General features: G+C 37.8%; 3 protein-coding genes across 3 annotated transcripts; all 3 read right to left on the bottom strand.

Moving 5' to 3' along the window:
• Window positions 1-1,348: 1,348 nt before the first annotated feature.
• Window positions 1,349-2,326, bottom strand: LOC140360423 (olfactory receptor 6C4-like). Its single transcript, XM_072445631.1, has one exon. The coding sequence runs from the start codon at window positions 2,324-2,326 to the stop codon at window positions 1,349-1,351; it is 978 nt and encodes a 325-aa protein (XP_072301732.1).
• A 4,638-nt stretch (window positions 2,327-6,964) lies between these two features.
• LOC140360422 (olfactory receptor 6C4-like) lies at window positions 6,965-7,930 on the bottom strand. The gene has a single exon (XM_072445630.1). The coding sequence runs from the start codon at window positions 7,928-7,930 to the stop codon at window positions 6,965-6,967; it is 966 nt and encodes a 321-aa protein (XP_072301731.1).
• Window positions 7,931-9,311: 1,381 nt separating this feature from the next.
• Window positions 9,312-10,289, bottom strand: LOC140360421 (olfactory receptor 1500-like). The gene has a single exon (XM_072445629.1). It carries the CDS (start codon window positions 10,287-10,289, stop codon window positions 9,312-9,314), a length of 978 nt encoding a protein of 325 aa, XP_072301730.1.
• Between the last annotated feature and the right edge of the window lie 8,252 nt (window positions 10,290-18,541).

Below are 18,541 nucleotides of genomic sequence, written 5' to 3'. Positions count from 1 at the left end.
GTGTCCTATCACAATTATGCAGACGACACTCAGATCTATGTTTCACTGTCAGCAGGTGAATATGGACCAGTAGATTCACTCTGTCACTGCATCCAACAGATCAGTTTGTGGATGCAAAACAACTTTCTCCAGCTGAACTCAGACAAGACTGAAATAATCGTTTTTGGCCCACAGAAACAAAGAGAAAGTGTTAGCGGTCACCTCCAGAGTCTCGCTCTAAAACCTACAAACCAAGTTAGAAATCTGGGGGTAATAATGGACTCAGACTTGAACTTTAATAGCCACGTCAAATCAATAACATCAGCAGCTTTTTACCATCTAAAAAACATTGCCAAAATCAAAAATATAGTGTCAAAACCAGATTTAGAGAGACTTATCCATGCGTTTGTCTCCAGTAGATGAGACTACTGTAACGGCCTGTTCACTGAACTCTCCAAACGAGCTGTAAAACAGCTGCAGTACATCCAGAACGCTGCTGCTCGGGTCCTGACTAGAACCAGGAAGTATGATCACATTAGTCCTGTTCTCAGGTCTCTGCACTGGTTCCTGTGGCTCAGAGAATAGACTTTAAAGCAGCTCTGCTTGTGTACAAGTCTCTCCATGGCCTAGCACCAAAGTACATCTTGGCTATGTTAGTGCCATATGAACCATCTCAGACTCTGAGGGCCTCAGGGACCGGCCTCCTGCTGGTGCCAGAGTCAGGACTAAACATGGACCGGCCTCCTGCAGGTGCTCAGAGTCAGGACAAAACATGGGGAATCTGCATTTCAGTTTTATGCAGCTAAAATCTGGAACAGTCTTCCTGAAGATGTGAGACAGGCTTCTACTCTGACAATGTTCAAATCTAAGCTAAAAAACAGTTTTGTTTAGCTGCGCATGTGACTGAAAGGATTTTTTCTTTGCACTCTTCTCTTTTGTTTGTGATTTATTTAAAAAGGAGTTGGACTCTGAAAACACGTTACCCTTTGTGGCTAGGTGTTCTTTATTTAATTTTTAATTTAGTTAATTTTATTGTATTTCTGTTTCTGTAATTTCTTTGTGATTTGAATGCATTTTTCCTGCTGTGTGAAGCACTTTGAATTGCCTTGTGTATGAAATGTGCTCTACAAATAAACTGGACTTGCCTGGTCACTCCCACTGCCTGAACATGCCCACACTAAACAAGTAGTGATTTATACAAGAGAACCAGTTTTTCAAACATATCTCTCTAAAAATGCAGATTATAGTATAGCATAAGTTTAAATAATGTAAAATTGAAATAACAACAACATACAAAATGATAAAAAAAAAAACTTTAATACACAATACACTTCTAAAATACCCTTGTATTTGTCACATAGTGGTTTCTTCACTTGACTATCTTCACTGTAATCACATTTTGTCTTTTTACTTTGATAAGTTTCTTCACAGAGTCTTTGATTTCTTGCGTCTGCAGCACATATATGACAGGATTCAACAGAGGAGGTAACACAGATGCTAGTGAAAGGTTTATAATCCTAACATTTGGATCTATAGCTGCACCAATTGTAAAGGTTGTCAAAATAGGTACAAAATATATTGCCACGAGTGAAAGATGTGCAGAGCAAGTTTTAAATGCTTTTACTCTTTCTTGCATTGTCGATATCTTGGCCAGTGCAATGCCTATTCTGATATAACTTGCCAAAATGAATGCAAGAGGAAACCATAAGATAAGAAGAGGTAGCAAAATACCCATAACCTTATTTGGTGATGTATCATTGCAACTAAGTTTGTACAGCTGGCCGTGATCACAAAAATAACTCTTTATAACCACAGAACCACAAAATGAAAGTCTCGTCAGGAGGCCTATTACAATTAGCATTGCTAGAATAACAAAAATCCAGAAAAATGCAATTAATCTGAACATAGACTTGTGAGTAACTCTGAGGCGATAGTGCAGAGGTGACATTATAGCTATGAGTCTGTCGTAGGAAAGAGCCACTAAGTTTAAAGCCTCCATGGAAAGGCCTACATAACAGAAAAACATAAACACCATGCAGTCGTTGTAAGAGATACGATCGTGGCCGAACAAAAATATATCTAGAAGTTTTGGGACTAATGCACAACTTTGAAGCAAATCAGAAAAAGAAAGGCTAAAAACTGCAATGTATTTAGGAGTCTGTAGGTTATGATCCACAAGTATAAGAAGCATCACAAATGCATTTCCAATGACAGAGAAGAGAAAGACAAAAAATAGAAATACATAATAATATTTCACATTTGGGATGCCGATAAAACCGCGTATAATGAAAAAAGGTGGACGCACAAATGTGATATTTTTGTCCAAAGCAGAGTTAAATAGATCCATATTAAAATATACAATTTACAATATGTTTGTGAGTTTGAGGGAACGGGCAGGAGCAGCTGAAAAAAGCAGTGGCCCCATCTCAGGCTGATCCTGAGGTCAACAGCCAATTTAAGCAAATAATTAATTAACAAATCTGTGTCAACCAATGGAATTGCTTTTCTCATCATTAGTATTCTTTGTTACTTACACGTTTAAGGATTTGAAAAAAGGCTGGAAAATATGAAACAAGTCATTAATTAAACATTTAACTTAAATAACTTAACTCTAGAATCCTACTTAATTGTGATTTAGGAGTAAATTCACCTTTTTGCAAAAATCAAATACAATTTAGAGGTTTTGAAATAATGTTCTGTCTACCCTGGAAAATCAAAATTGATTCTTATTTTTTGTCTCAAAACTTAAATCCATTTACTTTAGATTCCATGTCAGTTACTTATTGGAAGAGTATTACGGTTTATTCTCTTTTTCTCATTACACCTCCTATGTTCCTATGTTCTGATGACATAGTCTTTTAAAGGGTCTATAATTGTATACAATGGAGGGCTTATTTTATCCCAGAAAAGATGTTTGTGCTCTGTGTGTCATTCATCCATTTATTCATCGCTTACGTTCTAAACATAGTAAATAAATGATTGAATATTTTACAGTTGTATGCAAATGATTATGGTGTTCATACATAATTCATTACATTGCCTGCATTTGATTAGTTGTGTAAAACAAACAATACAGTATGTTTGTTTGTTAGTTTTTCAGTGCTACAATACATAAATGAAATTGATACATTCAAGAATTATACAGCACAATTTAGTATGGTACATATGGATTGTATTAAAGCAGATTTGAAATACTAAAATCATTCACTTACACTCCCATATTTTCCTTTTGTTGTTGTTAAAAAATAAATAAGATAAAATAAATAAATAAAAAAAACACATAAGTTGATTTCTTTTGCAATCACAAAACAACATTGAATTAGTCATATTTAGTTTAATTTTACATGCAAATTTTATATAGTTTGTAGTTGTGAAAAAAATATATAGCATAATAAGATTGGTCACCCTGTGTCGGACCATATGGCTTTGACCTGTGGGGACCCCATGGGCCAATCCTTGGACCTCTTCAACCTGTTCAACCTTTACAGGCTGTGCAGTTACAATATGTCCTACCACAACAACACAGATGATATCAGAACTATGTTTCACTGATAAGCAGGTGAATATGGACCAGTATTCAACCTTTCACTGCCTCCAACAGATCAATGTGTGGATGCAAAACAATTTTCTCTGCAGAACTCAGACAAGGCTGAAATCATCGTCTTCAGCTCACAAAAACAAAGAGAAGTGTTTGCATTCACCTCCATTTTCTCACTCTAAAACCTACAAATCAAGGTCGAAATCTGGGGGTAATAAAGGACTCAGACGTTAACTTTAACAGCCACATCAAATCAATAACAGACTTGGAGAGACTTATTCCAGCATTTGTCTCCAGTAGATTAGACCTCTTTAATGGCCTGCTCACTGGCCTCTCCAAACAGGCTGTAAAACAGCTGCAGTACATCCAGACCGCTGTTGCTCGGGTCCTGACCAGAACCAGGAAGTACGGTCACATTAGTCCTGTGCTCAGGTCTATGTCACATAGAGTATGAACCAACTCAGACTCTTAGGATCTCTTAGTGGTGACCAAGGTAAGTCAGGACTAAACATGGGGAATACCGGTGAGCATTTCCACTTTATGCTGCTGAAATCTGGAGTAGTCCTACTGAAGATGTGAGACAGGCCTCTGCTCTGACAATGTTTAAAGCCAAGCTAAACACAGTTCTAACACAGTTCTTTTATTGAAATTTTGTATCTGTGTGTATTTTGATTGTAACTTTGAATTACTTTGTGCACAGATTGTGCTCAAAGTGTCTTACTCAGCATGTGAGAGGCCCCACCCACAGCAAAGGACACACTGTAGATCTCATAATTACAAAGGGGGTAAATATTTCAAATGTTAATGTGATCGATGCTGCTCTGTCTGATCATTTCTGTGTCTTCTTTGACCTGTCTGTTTCTCCCAAACCACCGGCTGGTCCTGCAGTTGTTCAGAGGAGACACATAAGTGATGGCACAGGTGCACTGTTTATGGAAATGATAAACTTTGAAAATGTCTCATGTTCTAATGTAAATGATTTGTTGAACTCTGTTACATCTAGTGTTTTGAATGTTCTGGACACCATCGCCCCTATGAAGGCTAAAATGGTTAAAAATAAGCAGAAGGGGCCATGGAGAAATGATGATTCGGTCAGTACAGAAAAGGGAGTGCCGCAGGGCCGAACGGAAATGGCGCAAGTCAAAGCTCCAGGTTCAAAAAGAGATTTAAAAAGAGAAGCTGAACATGTACAACCTAAACTTATGTAGAACTAGGGAAAGATATTTCTCTGAAATTATTGGAAGCTGTAGTAACAACTCGCGTGTCCTGTTTGCCACAGTAAACAGATTAACAAACCCTCCAGCTCAGCTGCCGTTAGAACTCATTTCCATATCCAAGTGTAATGAGTTTGCATTATTCTTTAATGACAAAGTTCAGGGCATTAAAAATGCTATAAATCCCACAATGCAAGAAATTACCCTAAAACCACCAAGACACTTAGAGCTAACTCACTTTGCACCAGTAACTGACAAAACTGTCCATGAGATCATCACCAGTCTGAGTTCATCTACATGCTGCCTCGATGTGTTACCCACCAGATTTCTAAAGTCTGTGCTGAACAGTTTGTTAGCACCATTCACTCACATAGTTAACATGTCGCTTCAATCTGGAACATTCCCAATGTCTTTGAAAACTGCGGACATAAAGCCTCCCCTAAAGAAGAGCAGTCTTGATGCCGCAGTACTGAGTCATTACCAGCCCATTTTTAATCCGACATTTTGGGGCAAAGTCCTTGAAAAGGTTGTTTACCAACAGCTCACAGATTTCCTCTTAATAAACAACTTATTTGATGTTTTTTCAGTCAGGTTTTAGACCTCATCACAGCACTGAGACTGCTCTTGTCAAGGTGACAAATGACATCCGCCTGAACACTGACACGGGCAAAGCTTCAGTCTTAATTCTGTTAGATCTGAGTGCTGCTTTTGACACTGTCGATCATGGGATCCTCTTACAGAGACTAGAGGACTGGGTGGGCATCACTGGCACTGCCCTAAACTGGTTAAGGTCCTATCTGGAAGACAGGAAGTACTTTGTTGAAATTGGTAGCTGTGTCTCAGACCACATGACCCTGACCTGTGGAGTGCCCCAAGGGTCAGTCCTGGGTCCCCTTCTGTTCAACCTCTACATGCTGCCGTTGGGTCAGTTGATACGCAGTGAAAATGTGTCCTATCACAATTATGCAGACGACACTCAGATCTATGTTTCACTATCGGCAGGTGACTATGGACCAGTAGATTCACTCTGTCACTGCATCCAACAGATCAGTTTGTGGATGCAAAACAACTTTCTCCAGCTGAACTCAGACAAGACTGAAATAATCATTTTTGGCCACAGAAACAAAGAGAAAGTGTTAGCGGTCACCTCCAGAGTCTCGCTCTAAAACCTATAAACCAAGTTAGAAATCTGGGGGTAATAATGGACTCAGACTTGAACTTTAATAGCCACGTCAAATCAATAACATCAGCAGCTTTTCACCATCTAAAAACATTGCCAAAATCAAAGGTAAAGTGTCTAAACCAGATTTAGAGAGACTTATCCATGCGTTTGTCTCCAGTAGATTAGACTACTGTAACGGCCTGCTCACTGGCCTCTCCAAACGAGTTGTAAAACAGCTGCAGTACATCCAGAACGCTGCTGCTCGGGTCCTGACTAGAACCCGGAAGTACGATCACATTAGTCCTGTTCTCAGGTCTCTGCACTGGCTCCCTGTGGCTCAGAGAATAGACTTTAAAGCAGCTCTGCTTGTGTACAAGTCTCTCCATGGCCTAGCACCAAAGTACATCTTGGCTATGTTAGTGCCATATGAACCATCTCAGACTCTGAGGGCCTCAGGGACCGGCCTCCTGCTGGTGCCCAGAGTCAGGACTAAACATGGGGAATCTGCGTTTCAGTTTTATGCAGCTAAAATCTGGAACAGTCTTCCTGAAGATGTGAGACAGGCTTCTACTCTGACAATGTTCAAATCTAAGCTAAAAAACAGTTTTGTTTAGCTGCGCATGTGACTGAAAGGATTTTTTTCTTTGCACTCTTCTCTTTTGTTTGTGATTTATTTAAAAAGGAGTTGGACTCCGAAAACACGTTACCCTTTGTGGCTAGGTGTTCTTTATTTAATTTTTAATTTAGTTAATTTTATTGTATTTCTGTTTCTGTAATTTCTTTGTGATTTGAATGCATTTTTCCTGCTGTGTGAAGCACTTTGAATTGCCTTGTGTATGAAACGTGCTCTACAAATAAACTGGACTTGCCTGGTCACTCCCACTGCCTGAACATGCCCACACTAAACAAGTAGTGATTTATACAAGAGAACCAGTTTTTCAAACACATCTCTCTAAAAATGCAGATTATAGTATAGCATAAGTTTAAAACATGTAAAATTGAAATAACAACAACATGCAAAATGATGAAAAAAAAAAAAAACTTTAATACACAATACACTTCTAAAATACCTTATATTTTTTTCACATTTTGTCTTTTTACTTTGGTAGGTTTCTTCACAGAGTCTTTGATTTCTTGCGTCTGCAGCACATATATGACAGGATTCAACAGAGGAGGTAACACAGATGCTAGTGAAAGGTTTATAATCCTAACATTTGGATCTATAGCTGCACCAATTGTAAAGGTTGTCAAAATAGGTACAAAATATATTGCCACGAGTGAAAGATGTGCAGAGCAAGTTTTAAATGCTTTTACTCTTTCTTGCATTGTCGATATCTTGGCCAGTGCAATGCCTATTCTGATATAACTTGCCAAAATGAATGCAAGAGGAAACCATAAGATAAGAAGAGGTAGCAAAATACCCATAACCTTATTTGGTGATGTATCATTGCAACTAAGTTTGTACAGCTGGCCGTGATCACAAAAATAACTCCTTATAACCACAGAACCACAAAATGAAAGTCTCGTCAGGAGGCCTATTACAATTAGCATTGCTAGAATAACAAAAACCCAGAAAGATGCAATCAATCTGAACATAGACTTGTGAGTAACTCTGAGGCGATAGTGCAGAGGTGACATTATAGCTATGAGTTTGTCGTAGGAAAGAGCCACTAAGTTTAAAGCCTCCATGGAAAGGCCTACATAACAGAAAAACATAAACACCATGCAGTCGTTGTAAGAGATACGATCGTGGCCGAACAAAAATATATCTAGAAGTTTTGGGACTAATGCACAACTGTGAAGCAAATCAGAAAAAGAAAGGCTAAAAACTGCAATGTATTTAGGAGTCTGTAGGTTATGATCCACAAGTATAAGAAGCATCACAAATGCATTTCCAATGACAGAGAAGAGAAAGACAAAAAATAGAAATACATAATAATATTTCACATTAGGAATGCCGATAAAACCGCGTATAATGAAAAAAGGTGGACGCACAAATGTGATATTTTTGTCCAAAGCAGAGTTAAATAGATCCATATTAAAATATACAATTTACAACATGTTTATGAGTTTGAGGGAACGGGCAGGAGCAGCTGAAAAAAGCAGTGGCCCCTTCTCAGGCTGATCCTGAGGTCAACAGCCAATTTAAGCAAATAATTAATTAACAAATCTGTGTCAGCCAATGGAATTTCTTTGGTCTTTATTATTATTCTTTATTACTGTACTTACATGTTTAAGGATTTGGAAAAAGGGCTGGAAATTATGAAAAAAATATATCAATTAAACATTTGAATTAAAGAACTTAACTCTAGAATCCCACTTAATTATGATTTAGGTGTAAATTCAACTTTTTAGCAAAAATCATATACAATTTTGAGACTTCAAAATAATGTTCTGACCACCCTGGAAGATCAAAATGTATTCTTATTTTTTGTCTCAAGTCTTAAACACATTTACATAGATTTGATGTCACTTACTTATTGGAAGATCATTATGGTTTATTAATTTTTTCTCAAGACACCTGATTGATACATTCAAGAACTATACAGCACAATTTAGTATGGTACATATGGATTGTATTCAAGCAGATTTTCAATCCTAAAATAATTAAATAACACTCCCATATTGTCTTTTTGTCGTTGTTAATTAACCACATAAGTGGAATTTGTTTTGCAATCACAAAACAATATTGAATTGATCCTATTTAGTTTAATTTAAAATTGTTATATAGTTCATAGTGAAAAAATATATTGCATAATGAGATTGGTCAGTCTGTGTTGGACCACATGGCCAATCCTCGGACCTCTTCTGTTCAACCTTTACATGCTGTACTACCACAACAACACAGATGACATTCAGAACTATGTTTCACTAACGGAAGGTGAATATGGACCAGTATTCAACCTTTCACTGCCTCTAACAACTTTTTCTGTTAAACTCAGACAAAGCTGAAATCACATCTTTAGCCCACGAAAACAAAGAGAACGTGTTTGCATTCACCTCCTGTTTCTCACTATAAAACCAACAAATCAAGTTAGAAATCTTGGTGTAATATTAGACTCAGACTTGAACGATACCAGCAATATCAAATCAACAACACCAGCAGCTTTTTACAATCTAAAAAACATTGCCAAAATCAAAAGTATAGTATCTAAACCAGACTTGGAAAGACTTATCCAGGCATTTGTTTCCAGTAGATTAGACCAGTGGTTCCCAAAGTGGGGCTCGTAAAGCATGAGCTGGGGGTCGCGAGATGATGTCAAGACAGTGGTGAAATTAGATCAGATAATACAATAAGCTACTAAAATAAATAAAATTAAAGCCGTACGCAGCGATAAAGGCCCTCGCCCCCCTTGCGACCACGGGGTACGACCCAAATTCATCATTCAGTCATAATTTTTCAATTGATGTGCTTTCTTCACTTGACTATCTTCACTGTAATCACATTTTGTCTTTTTACTTTGATAAGTTTCTTCACAGAGTCTTTGATCTCTTGCGTCTGCAGCACATATATGACAGGATTCAACAGAGGAGGCAACACGGATGTTAGCGAAAGGTTTATAATCCTAATATTTGGATCTATAGCTGGACCTATTGTAAAGGTTGTCAAAATAGGTACAAAATATATTGCCACAAGTGAAAGATGTGCAGAGCAAGTTTTAAATGCTTTTACTCTTTCTTGCATTGTCGATATCTTGGCCAGTGCAATTCCTATTCTGATATAACTTGCCAAAATGAATGCAAAAGGAAACCATAAGATAAGTACAGGTAATAAATGTCCAATAACATCATTTGGTGATGCGTCATTGCAACTAAGTCTGTACAGGAGGCCATAATCACAAAAATAGCTCCTTATAACCACAGAACCACAAAATGAAAGTCTCGTCAGGAGGCCTATTACAATTAGCATTGCTAGAATAACAAAAACCCAGAAAAATGCAATTAATCTGGACATAGACTTGTGAGTAACTCTGAGGTGATAGTGCAGAGGTGACATTATAGCTATGAGTCTGTCGTAGGAAAGAGCCACTAAGTTTAAAGCCTCCATGGAAAGGCCTACATAACAGAAAAACAAAAACACCATGCAGTCGTTGTAAGAGATACGATCGTGGCCGAACAAAAATATATCTAGAAGTTTTGGGACTAATGCACAACTTTGAAGCAAATCAGAAAAAGAAAGGCTAAAAACTGCAATGTATTTAGGAGTCTGTAGGTTATGATCCACAAGTATAAGAAGCATCACAAATGCATTTCCAATGACAGAGAAGAGAAAGACAAAAAATAGAAATACATAATAATATTTCACATTAGGAATGCCGATAAAACCGCGTATAATGAAAAAAGGTGGACGCACAAATGTGATATTTTTGTCCAAAGCAGAGTTAAATAGATCCATTTTAAAACATACAATTTACAATATGTTTGTGAGTTTGAGGGAACGGGCAGGAGCAGCTGAAAAAAGGAGTGGCCCCATCTCAGGCTGATCCTGAGGTCAACAGCCAATTTAAGCAAATAATTAATTAACAAATCTGTGTCAGCCAATGGAATTGTTTTGCTCTTTATTATTATATTTACTGTACTTAGATGTCTGAAGATTTCCAAAAAGGGCAGGAAAATATAAGACAAGGATTACACATTTCAATTTACGGCCTTAACTCTAGAATCCTGCTTAATAACAATAATAATAAATATAGCCACAAGCGGCGATCATCGGCCCTCGCCGGGCTGACGCGCCCCAATCTACCTTTTATTACACCTACTGCTGAATCCGTGACGCTGTCACGTCTTCTCCCCTTTGCTTTACATAAGAAGGGAAAAGTCCGTGACTCTTAGAATGAAAATTTGGATAACTTTTGATGGTCCACCATAGGGCTAACGCCCTAAGAGGAGTTTGTAAAAGTATAAAGTGTCAGCATGTTCAAATTTCAGAGATCTGGTGATTTCCCCATTGAAATAACATGAGAGGTTTCTGTCATCGCTACGGCTACGCCGTAACAAATATGACATGGGTCTCTTGACATTTTTGATCGGGATGCCAAAATGGAATTTTGGGCCAAATTTTGGAACATTTCGGAAAATTAAACATTTTACCCTCCATACAAAAATGTTATGTCACTCTGTAGGGGGCACTGTCGTGCCAAATTAATTAATTTCACTTAAAATAGGTTTAGGGCCAAGGATTTAACAACTGATTCAAATTTGACGCAATTCGGACTTTATCTGCCTAAACGGCATTAAATTAAATATTTGGGAAATTTCTGAAATTTTAGCTACAGTTTGCGACAAAGAACCGCACAGAGGCAGTGAAAGATATCAAAGCAATTTGGATAACTTTTGATGTCCCACTCCTCAACACCATTTTCACCAAATGTCAGCTTTTTCGGGCCAACAACCTGGGAGGAGTTTGTAAAAGTATGACTTTTAGAAAAACTCCCTAGTCATGTTTTGCAAATTTTGATCCAATATGGCCAACATTTGGTTGGGCGGACGGCATTGCTGTAGTAATATTTTCTACTTTTCTTGTCGCCATCTTCCTCTGCGCAAAATTTTATGATTCTATGATCAGATTTTTTTTGGGCCATTTCATATCTCTCAATGCATTTTTGGTACATTTGGGGGCGCTGACGTACCATTTTTTTTTTATTTTAGAAAAAAAAAAATAGCCAGAATGTAAAGAGGCATGAGTTTTAGAGGTGTGCAAATTTTTGTGACTTTTCGTCAATGTTCACTGGGTGAAAAATAGGGGGGTTGGTCCCAAGAAGAAGAAAGAAAGAAAGAAAGAATAATTTTCCGATGCGAAAACAGTGTTTCCCATATGTCAAATATCATAAACTATACATTTTCAGAAGGTGTGTCTACAGAGCCGCGGTACGCGGCCGAAACTGCCATTGTTATTTTGTGCTGCGGCTCCTGAAACTGCTTGTTTTTGACCGCGCCGGGTTAAGGTCAGGATCAGGGTCAGGGTCAGGGTCAGGGTCAGGGTCAGGGTTAGGTTTAGGGTTAGGGTTAAGGTTAAGGTTAAGGTTAAGGTTAGCCATGAGGCTATATGGTAGTGCCGCGGTTCCTGAAACTGCTGGGCCATTTGACCGCGCCGCGGCTCTGCAGCCACGGCCTTTTCAGAAAGCTTTCCTACGTCATGGTGTGGGTCCCTGGCATGGATGTATTATATTATCTGGATAGGGTACGCCCCCTCTGCCTCTGGCTCCAAATTGAGTAGTGGCCACTTCGCAGAATGCAGCCTATTGGTCGGACCATTTCAGGAGTTCGGCCTCTAAAATTACCAAACATGCTAAATTGTTTTTAGTCTAAAAATAAAATAGAAGCAATTTCACTCTTCAACTGTTTCTAAAATACTTAAAAAATACATTTTTAACCTCCCGGTGAACGGTGTACGCGCACCGAGCGCGCACGTGACCCTCATGAACGAGCCTCAAAAGAACATGTGACGGAAACTAAACACAAGCAGAAGAAAGTGACGAGACGAGACCACGATACTCGTAAGTTGTGTTTGTATGTCATTCCTCACGTTTCACACATCGTTCCATATGAAGTGTAAAACAACGATTACACAGTTAACACGAGTTAACACAAGTTAACACGAGTTAACACGAGCTAACGTAAGCTAAAGTTTAGCTACACAAAGATGCAACAACACGTCGTGATGGCTCGTGCTTCTGCAAATAAATAACTAATTATTTCTCTTACTAAATGTTCTAAGAGACAAGAGGTTATGCATAGATCAAGGAAAACTAGAGAAAGAAGGGAAATAAAGTGATGTTTGTATTATGTGCTATAAAAAACAACCAATAATTCAAATATAACCTGCTATAATGGGTCATATCTTACATATATAAATTTAAAGGTGTTTAAAAGTGACAGTGCTGTACTTACAGGGGCTGAGACGACATTTGAGGTTTTATTACATATTTCATAATGAAGTGTGCTGTGTTTAAACAAAGCACACGCTTGTTTTGTATAGGAATGTCATCCTTCCATGGAATATGTAGATTTAGCAAACATGTCAGTTATGTTCTAACTTCTAAGGTTTAAACTTATGCATAAATAAATGACTTTTGGTTCTAGCTTTAAAAATTAATGTGAAAAGAGGAACTTTTGTGTCACAGAGCGAAATGTAAATCTGTCAATAACATATTCCAGCTTTTCTCTGTTAAATGTGCAGAATATATCAATGTTCTAATGAGTATCTTTCTCATCTTCAGAGTGCTGACCAGTGAGTTTAGTCTGTCTGTGCTGACCAGAGCTCTACAGGTCACTGCAGGTCACTACAGGTCACTGCAGGTCACTGCAGGTCACTGCAGACCTAATCACTGCAGACACAGAGTCATCTCAAGTAAACTCCTGACGACTCCAAAGCAAAAGGTATTTTAATAATAACTTGTGCCTCGACTAAAAGTAAACAGTGTAGAATCAGTACTTTGAATTTATAAAATGTCTGTTTTGTTATGACCAAAAAAACTAAATGATAATTGTTCTTCAAAAGAGACACTCCTGTGTCACATGTGTCTGTGAAGCAGCTTCATGACAAACATATGAAGTGTATGTTATATGACTTTTATAAATCTAATACATATGAAGTGTATGTTATATGACTTTTATAAATCTAATACATATGAAGTGTATGTTATATGACTTTTATAAATCTAATACATATGAAGTGTATGTTATATGACTTTTATAAATCTAAACATATGAAGTGTATGTTCTATGACTTGTATAATCTAAAGCTGTGACATGTTCTGTTTGTCTCAGTCATACGATGGAGCTGAACGGTGCAATTACTGAAGTACAGAAGACTGCGTAGCCATGGAAACAAAGTCTTGTTAAATACTGAGATATTCAGTATTTAACGCAATAATGTCACATTCATGTGCATATAACTGATGTAAAAAGAGTGTTTATTTTACCATTATTATTAGTATTATTTTGTCTTACGCTGTTTTTATTTTATCTTTATCTTTATTTTCCTCCTCCATTCCTTATTGAGGTATGAGAGGTTCTGTCTATAGGAGTTTTTGTTTATAAGAGTTCTTCTATTAAGATCGATCTATTAAGAGTGTTTTTTAAACTTCCTATAAGTTTTCTGTCCTTTTCCTCTGTATCTACTGTGTTGCAACAACGACATTTCCTCATGTGTGGACAATAAAAGAATATCTTATTTTATTCAGTTTGTTCTATTTGACTTATACAGGTTGTTTTATCATTGTTAATATTTTTATGTTGCACTGAATCACCAAAGCAAGTTCCACTGTTTGTGAATTCTTTTCTTTGACAATGGCAATACATTTTCTGATTCTATTAATGACGATAATAATAATGAACAGTACACAGACTCCAAAACTCCTTAATAAGGGACTCCCACATTGTAGCTTTAAAACTCATTGTAGCTTTAAAACTCAACTAAAACTGGCTAAAATCAATTTATCATTTAAGATATTCCTTTATTGTCCCACATGGGGAAAAATATAATCAGATTTGCATTTATTGAACAAGTTCATTCATGTTCATTATTCGTATTAAATACATTAATAAACAAATGTGTTTTGTATTTATTAAAGATTGACATGATACAAAAACGACACAAAAGGAAACTGAATATAATTAAATACTGCTTAACTCAATTATGTAACAGAATCGATGATTATATTTTATATTTCTTCTCATCTGATTAAAAAAAATGCATATTGGCCAAATTATATTATGTAAATAAATAACTGAAAAGTTAATAACAAAATAAATACCCAAACCAAAAACTACAGAAAATGATGAGGACATTATTCCACCTCTAAATGTAATTCATTGTCATTAAACCAGACTTTTTATCTTAACACTTCTTTATAATTCTCTTAAATATCAGAGCTTTACAACATGATACATGTATATTTATAGATGGATATAACAATTCATCATTATACGTTACGTAAACAGACTATTTCAAGCCGAATTATTCCAAAAGTCCGTGTTGACTCTTCTCGCGACGTGCGCGCTCCCGACGCCAAAGCCTCACGGCGATGACGTCACAAAAGTGGGAGGAGATATACCACTGTTCAGGATGTAATGTGGAACTAAAAAACTTTTTTGGAACCATGCGCCAATGAGCAACTCCATAGGTTTCAATGGCGGCCATCTTGGCTTCCGGGGGCTTGGTCCCTGGTCACTGACGGGTACTTTCTTTCATTTTGAGTGGGCTCCGAACACTTTGTGTTATTGGCCCTGTATACAGTAATAATGTTCAATTTTTCCATTACATGTTTATATGCAGTGAGCACATGCAAGAGTTGGGGAACATATTCGTGAGCTACTTAGCGTAAACAAAGGCTTTACATGGGAATATTTTTAACTTCTCTTGTCACCATCTACCTCTGTGCCAAATTTCATGATTCTACGATCAGATTTCTTTTGGCCATTTCCTATCCCTCAATGCATTTTTGTACATATTTGGGGGCGCGGACACGCCAATCTCCAAAAGGAGAAAAGGAGAGACAGAATGTAGTTTTAGAGGTGTGCTTCTAAAAATGTGTGACTTTTCGTCAATGTTCACTGGGTGAAAAATAGGGGGGTTGGTCCCGAGAAGAAGATGTTTCCCATTTTTCAAATATCATAAGCTATATATTTTCGGAAGTGCTCGCGCTTTCCTACGTCATGGTGTGGGCCCCTGGTCATTGACGGGTACTTTCATAAATTTTGAGTCGGCTCCGCCCACATTGCGTTACTGGCCCTCAATTCAATAATGTTTCATTTTTGCATTACATACTAAACATATTCGTGAGCTACTTAGAGCAAACGAGCGCTTTACATGGGGATGACAACTGCGCACTTTCGCACGAGCTTCGCCCGTTTACAATGATAATGTTTAATTTTCCTACAACTAATTGGTATGCACGGGGCGTGCACAAGTGGAGGAGTGCATTAATGAGTGTTTGGAAGCGGGCGAGCGCTTTGCGCACAATTTCTTGCGCACTTTTGCTTGCACGGCCTTACGCAAGTACTAGGCCTCGCGCCAGCTTGTAGCACTTGGGCCTAATAATATTAAAAATAGGAACAGGAATAATGCATTACACTTGCAATGCTCTTTATACAGTTTATCAAAGCCTCTCAAAGCGCTGGTAAGACATACTTCTGTAGCCACAGCTGCCTTGGGGCCAATTGACGGAGGTGTAATTCCCCCCTCCAATCAGCATACATACTCACACACCACATCCATACCAAGCAAGGTGGGTGAAATGTCTTGCCTTAGGACACAATGAGGCCCATTTGATATGTTGTTGTTTTAGCCCTTTTGGAGAGTGAATGAACTATGATTAATGACTTTAAATGACCGCCCAAAGGTTATTTTAAGCCAACTTGTTGCATATTTGTGCACTACCAGATGTCGCTTTTCGTCCACTCAGTGGTGGTAAATTACAAGTGTAGCTACATATGCCCTGGGGGCAGGAATATTTATGGAACTCTAACCTTAACTCTTGTTCCTGTTAGGGGTTAGGGGGGACTAGAGCCTATCCCGGTGACTTTGGCCTTAGATAGGGGTACACCCGGGACAAAACGATATATGCACTGGTCTTTGCGAGGTGGCCAAGCGATCTACAATCACAACTACAGTGTATAAATCACCTTTTATTACTGTACCTAACAGTTTCATTTTTGAAGGACAAACATATTTTTTGCCAACTTGTTGGCCTTCAAGCCTTGAGTTGAGTGGGCCCTCTCTACAATACAGTGACACACTGTTGTTTGAGAGAATTGCCCAGAGGAGCCTATTGTCAGTTCCCAGGTGAAGATTCAGAGTGTCTTAATCTCTTAATGAGCTGTTTGTGCACATGATGACACAGCTCTGCTACAGTCACATTTCACTTTGGGAATTCAGACATGACACAATGACTCAATTTACTGAGAAATCTTTCACTAGAGTTTCTATCCAACCATGGTTCCTGAATACAAACTATCATCACTGGTTTCAGAATAATTAATGATGTATCTTTGGACTAGATAATCAAAAGTCCTCAAAATGGTGTCTATAGAAAACTGAAACCCATAAATACTGTAAATGCACCTTGTTGTAATGTGTAGTCTGACATCCCTGGTTTCAATAGTGTATAATAACGCAAATAACCAGCTGAAAAAATATACACTTCTTAGTAAACAATGTGGACATCTGATGCTTCGTCACTTTGTACAGCACAAATTACAATGAAGAAAGGAAGTCAATGTATATAGGCGATTGCTTGAGTATCCAAATCTGATTTTTTTATTGTATTTTATTCCATTTGATACAAATCATGCATTTGTTTGTGTAGGCGTACTAAAATCTATGGATAGTTTTACTCAATTCGTAATTGTTTGGAACACTTTCCATTATTGGGTTACAGTCATATGTCCTATAGCAATTGAATTAACTGCAATAGGAGACAAGTAAATCTCTGGACACATTCTAATAGTCCGTTGAGATTCCCTTATAGATGTTTTCAATTAAACTAATGAATTCCCTGCAGGTTTAACGGCTAAAATAATTACCCAGTGAGAAACCTGAGAAATGTGGTGGCAACCTGAACCAACAGGCACAATGTGTCTATTATGGAGTGTGAAATTATAAACTGCAGTTGTTCATGCATTAATCACTTCATGATAGTGTACAATATACAAAATGTATATTATATAGATAAAATTATATAAAAAGCTGTGTCTTTTTCTCAGTGGTCTGATGCTGCATTTGCTTTGAAGATCTAATTGTTATGGGGGGGGGTTTTCTGGGCATTGGTAGTATTAAACTCTAGAGTAGATGATTATTTTTAATTTAGTTCAACGCAGCAACTGCAGTTTTGATCAAAAATGACTAATAATGGAAACTGGTCGATTGAAAAGAACTGATGCATCGCCTTTTCATTGGATGTTCAACTGAAACAAAAGGTTTGGATGCAGTTGTTCTATTTATGCCGCACTGAAAGCCCGGAGCTCAGGATTGTGTGAGTGTGTGTGTCTACGCACAATCACGCCAGGATCTGGATTCCTATGCCGGGTTTGAAGAGGGGGTGCACCCTTAAATAATACACTTGGATCTGGGGTGCACGTCAAACCTGGCTGTGCACAACAGACTATGCACTGGAGCTGTGTCTAGCTGTCCATAAAGCAGTGGTCACCAAACACACCCACTCTTTGGTGACGTTCAGACATATCACCCAAGCAAGTGGGCAGGTAGAGAGAAGCCCCTATGGATATGTCCACCTTCCTGGGTTATGGAGAGTTGATCTGCAGGACATCACGTGCAGTTTTTCTTTGTTTTACTGTGTCCAATCTCACTTCTGATCAACAGCACAGTCCCAGAAGACGTGATAGTGGTTTGCCTCCTTGCTGCCACCAATTTATCCAACAGTCTGCATTTCCCTGTGAATAATGGGCACTTTGACATGAAGAGGGTCGGGGTTGGGTTTATGATTATCTTTTACAATCTAGTGAAAAATCATTATACCTTTTGAAATCTGGACCTTTAATCTTAGCTCCGTTCTATTTGGTACAAAACCTTGATCGTAAGCCAACCAATTTAAGATTTTAACATCTTTGTCCAGTTTGTATGTCTTGATTAACTCCTTCCACGTTGTAAGTACAGATTTCACCCAGGGACTCTCAACTTATTCC

Source organism: Eucyclogobius newberryi, unplaced genomic scaffold (genome assembly GCF_026437365.1).
Source record: "Eucyclogobius newberryi isolate DKJ021-1_F unplaced genomic scaffold, fEucNew1.0.hap1 SCAF_15, whole genome shotgun sequence".
In the NCBI taxonomy this organism is placed as follows: Eukaryota; Metazoa; Chordata; class Actinopteri; order Gobiiformes; family Gobiidae; genus Eucyclogobius; species Eucyclogobius newberryi.
Note: the sequence above shows the minus strand (reverse complement) of the source record. Positions and strands in the feature narration are given on the sequence as shown.

What these genes read in the sequence shown, in the direction of transcription:
- LOC140360423 (XM_072445631.1), bottom strand. Translation starts at nt 2,326, where the DNA reads ATGGATCTATTTAACTCTGCTTTGGACAAAAATATCACATTTGTGCGT.
- LOC140360422 (XM_072445630.1), bottom strand. Translation starts at nt 7,930, where the DNA reads ATGGATCTATTTAACTCTGCTTTGGACAAAAATATCACATTTGTGCGT.
- LOC140360421 (XM_072445629.1), bottom strand. Translation starts at nt 10,289, where the DNA reads ATGGATCTATTTAACTCTGCTTTGGACAAAAATATCACATTTGTGCGT.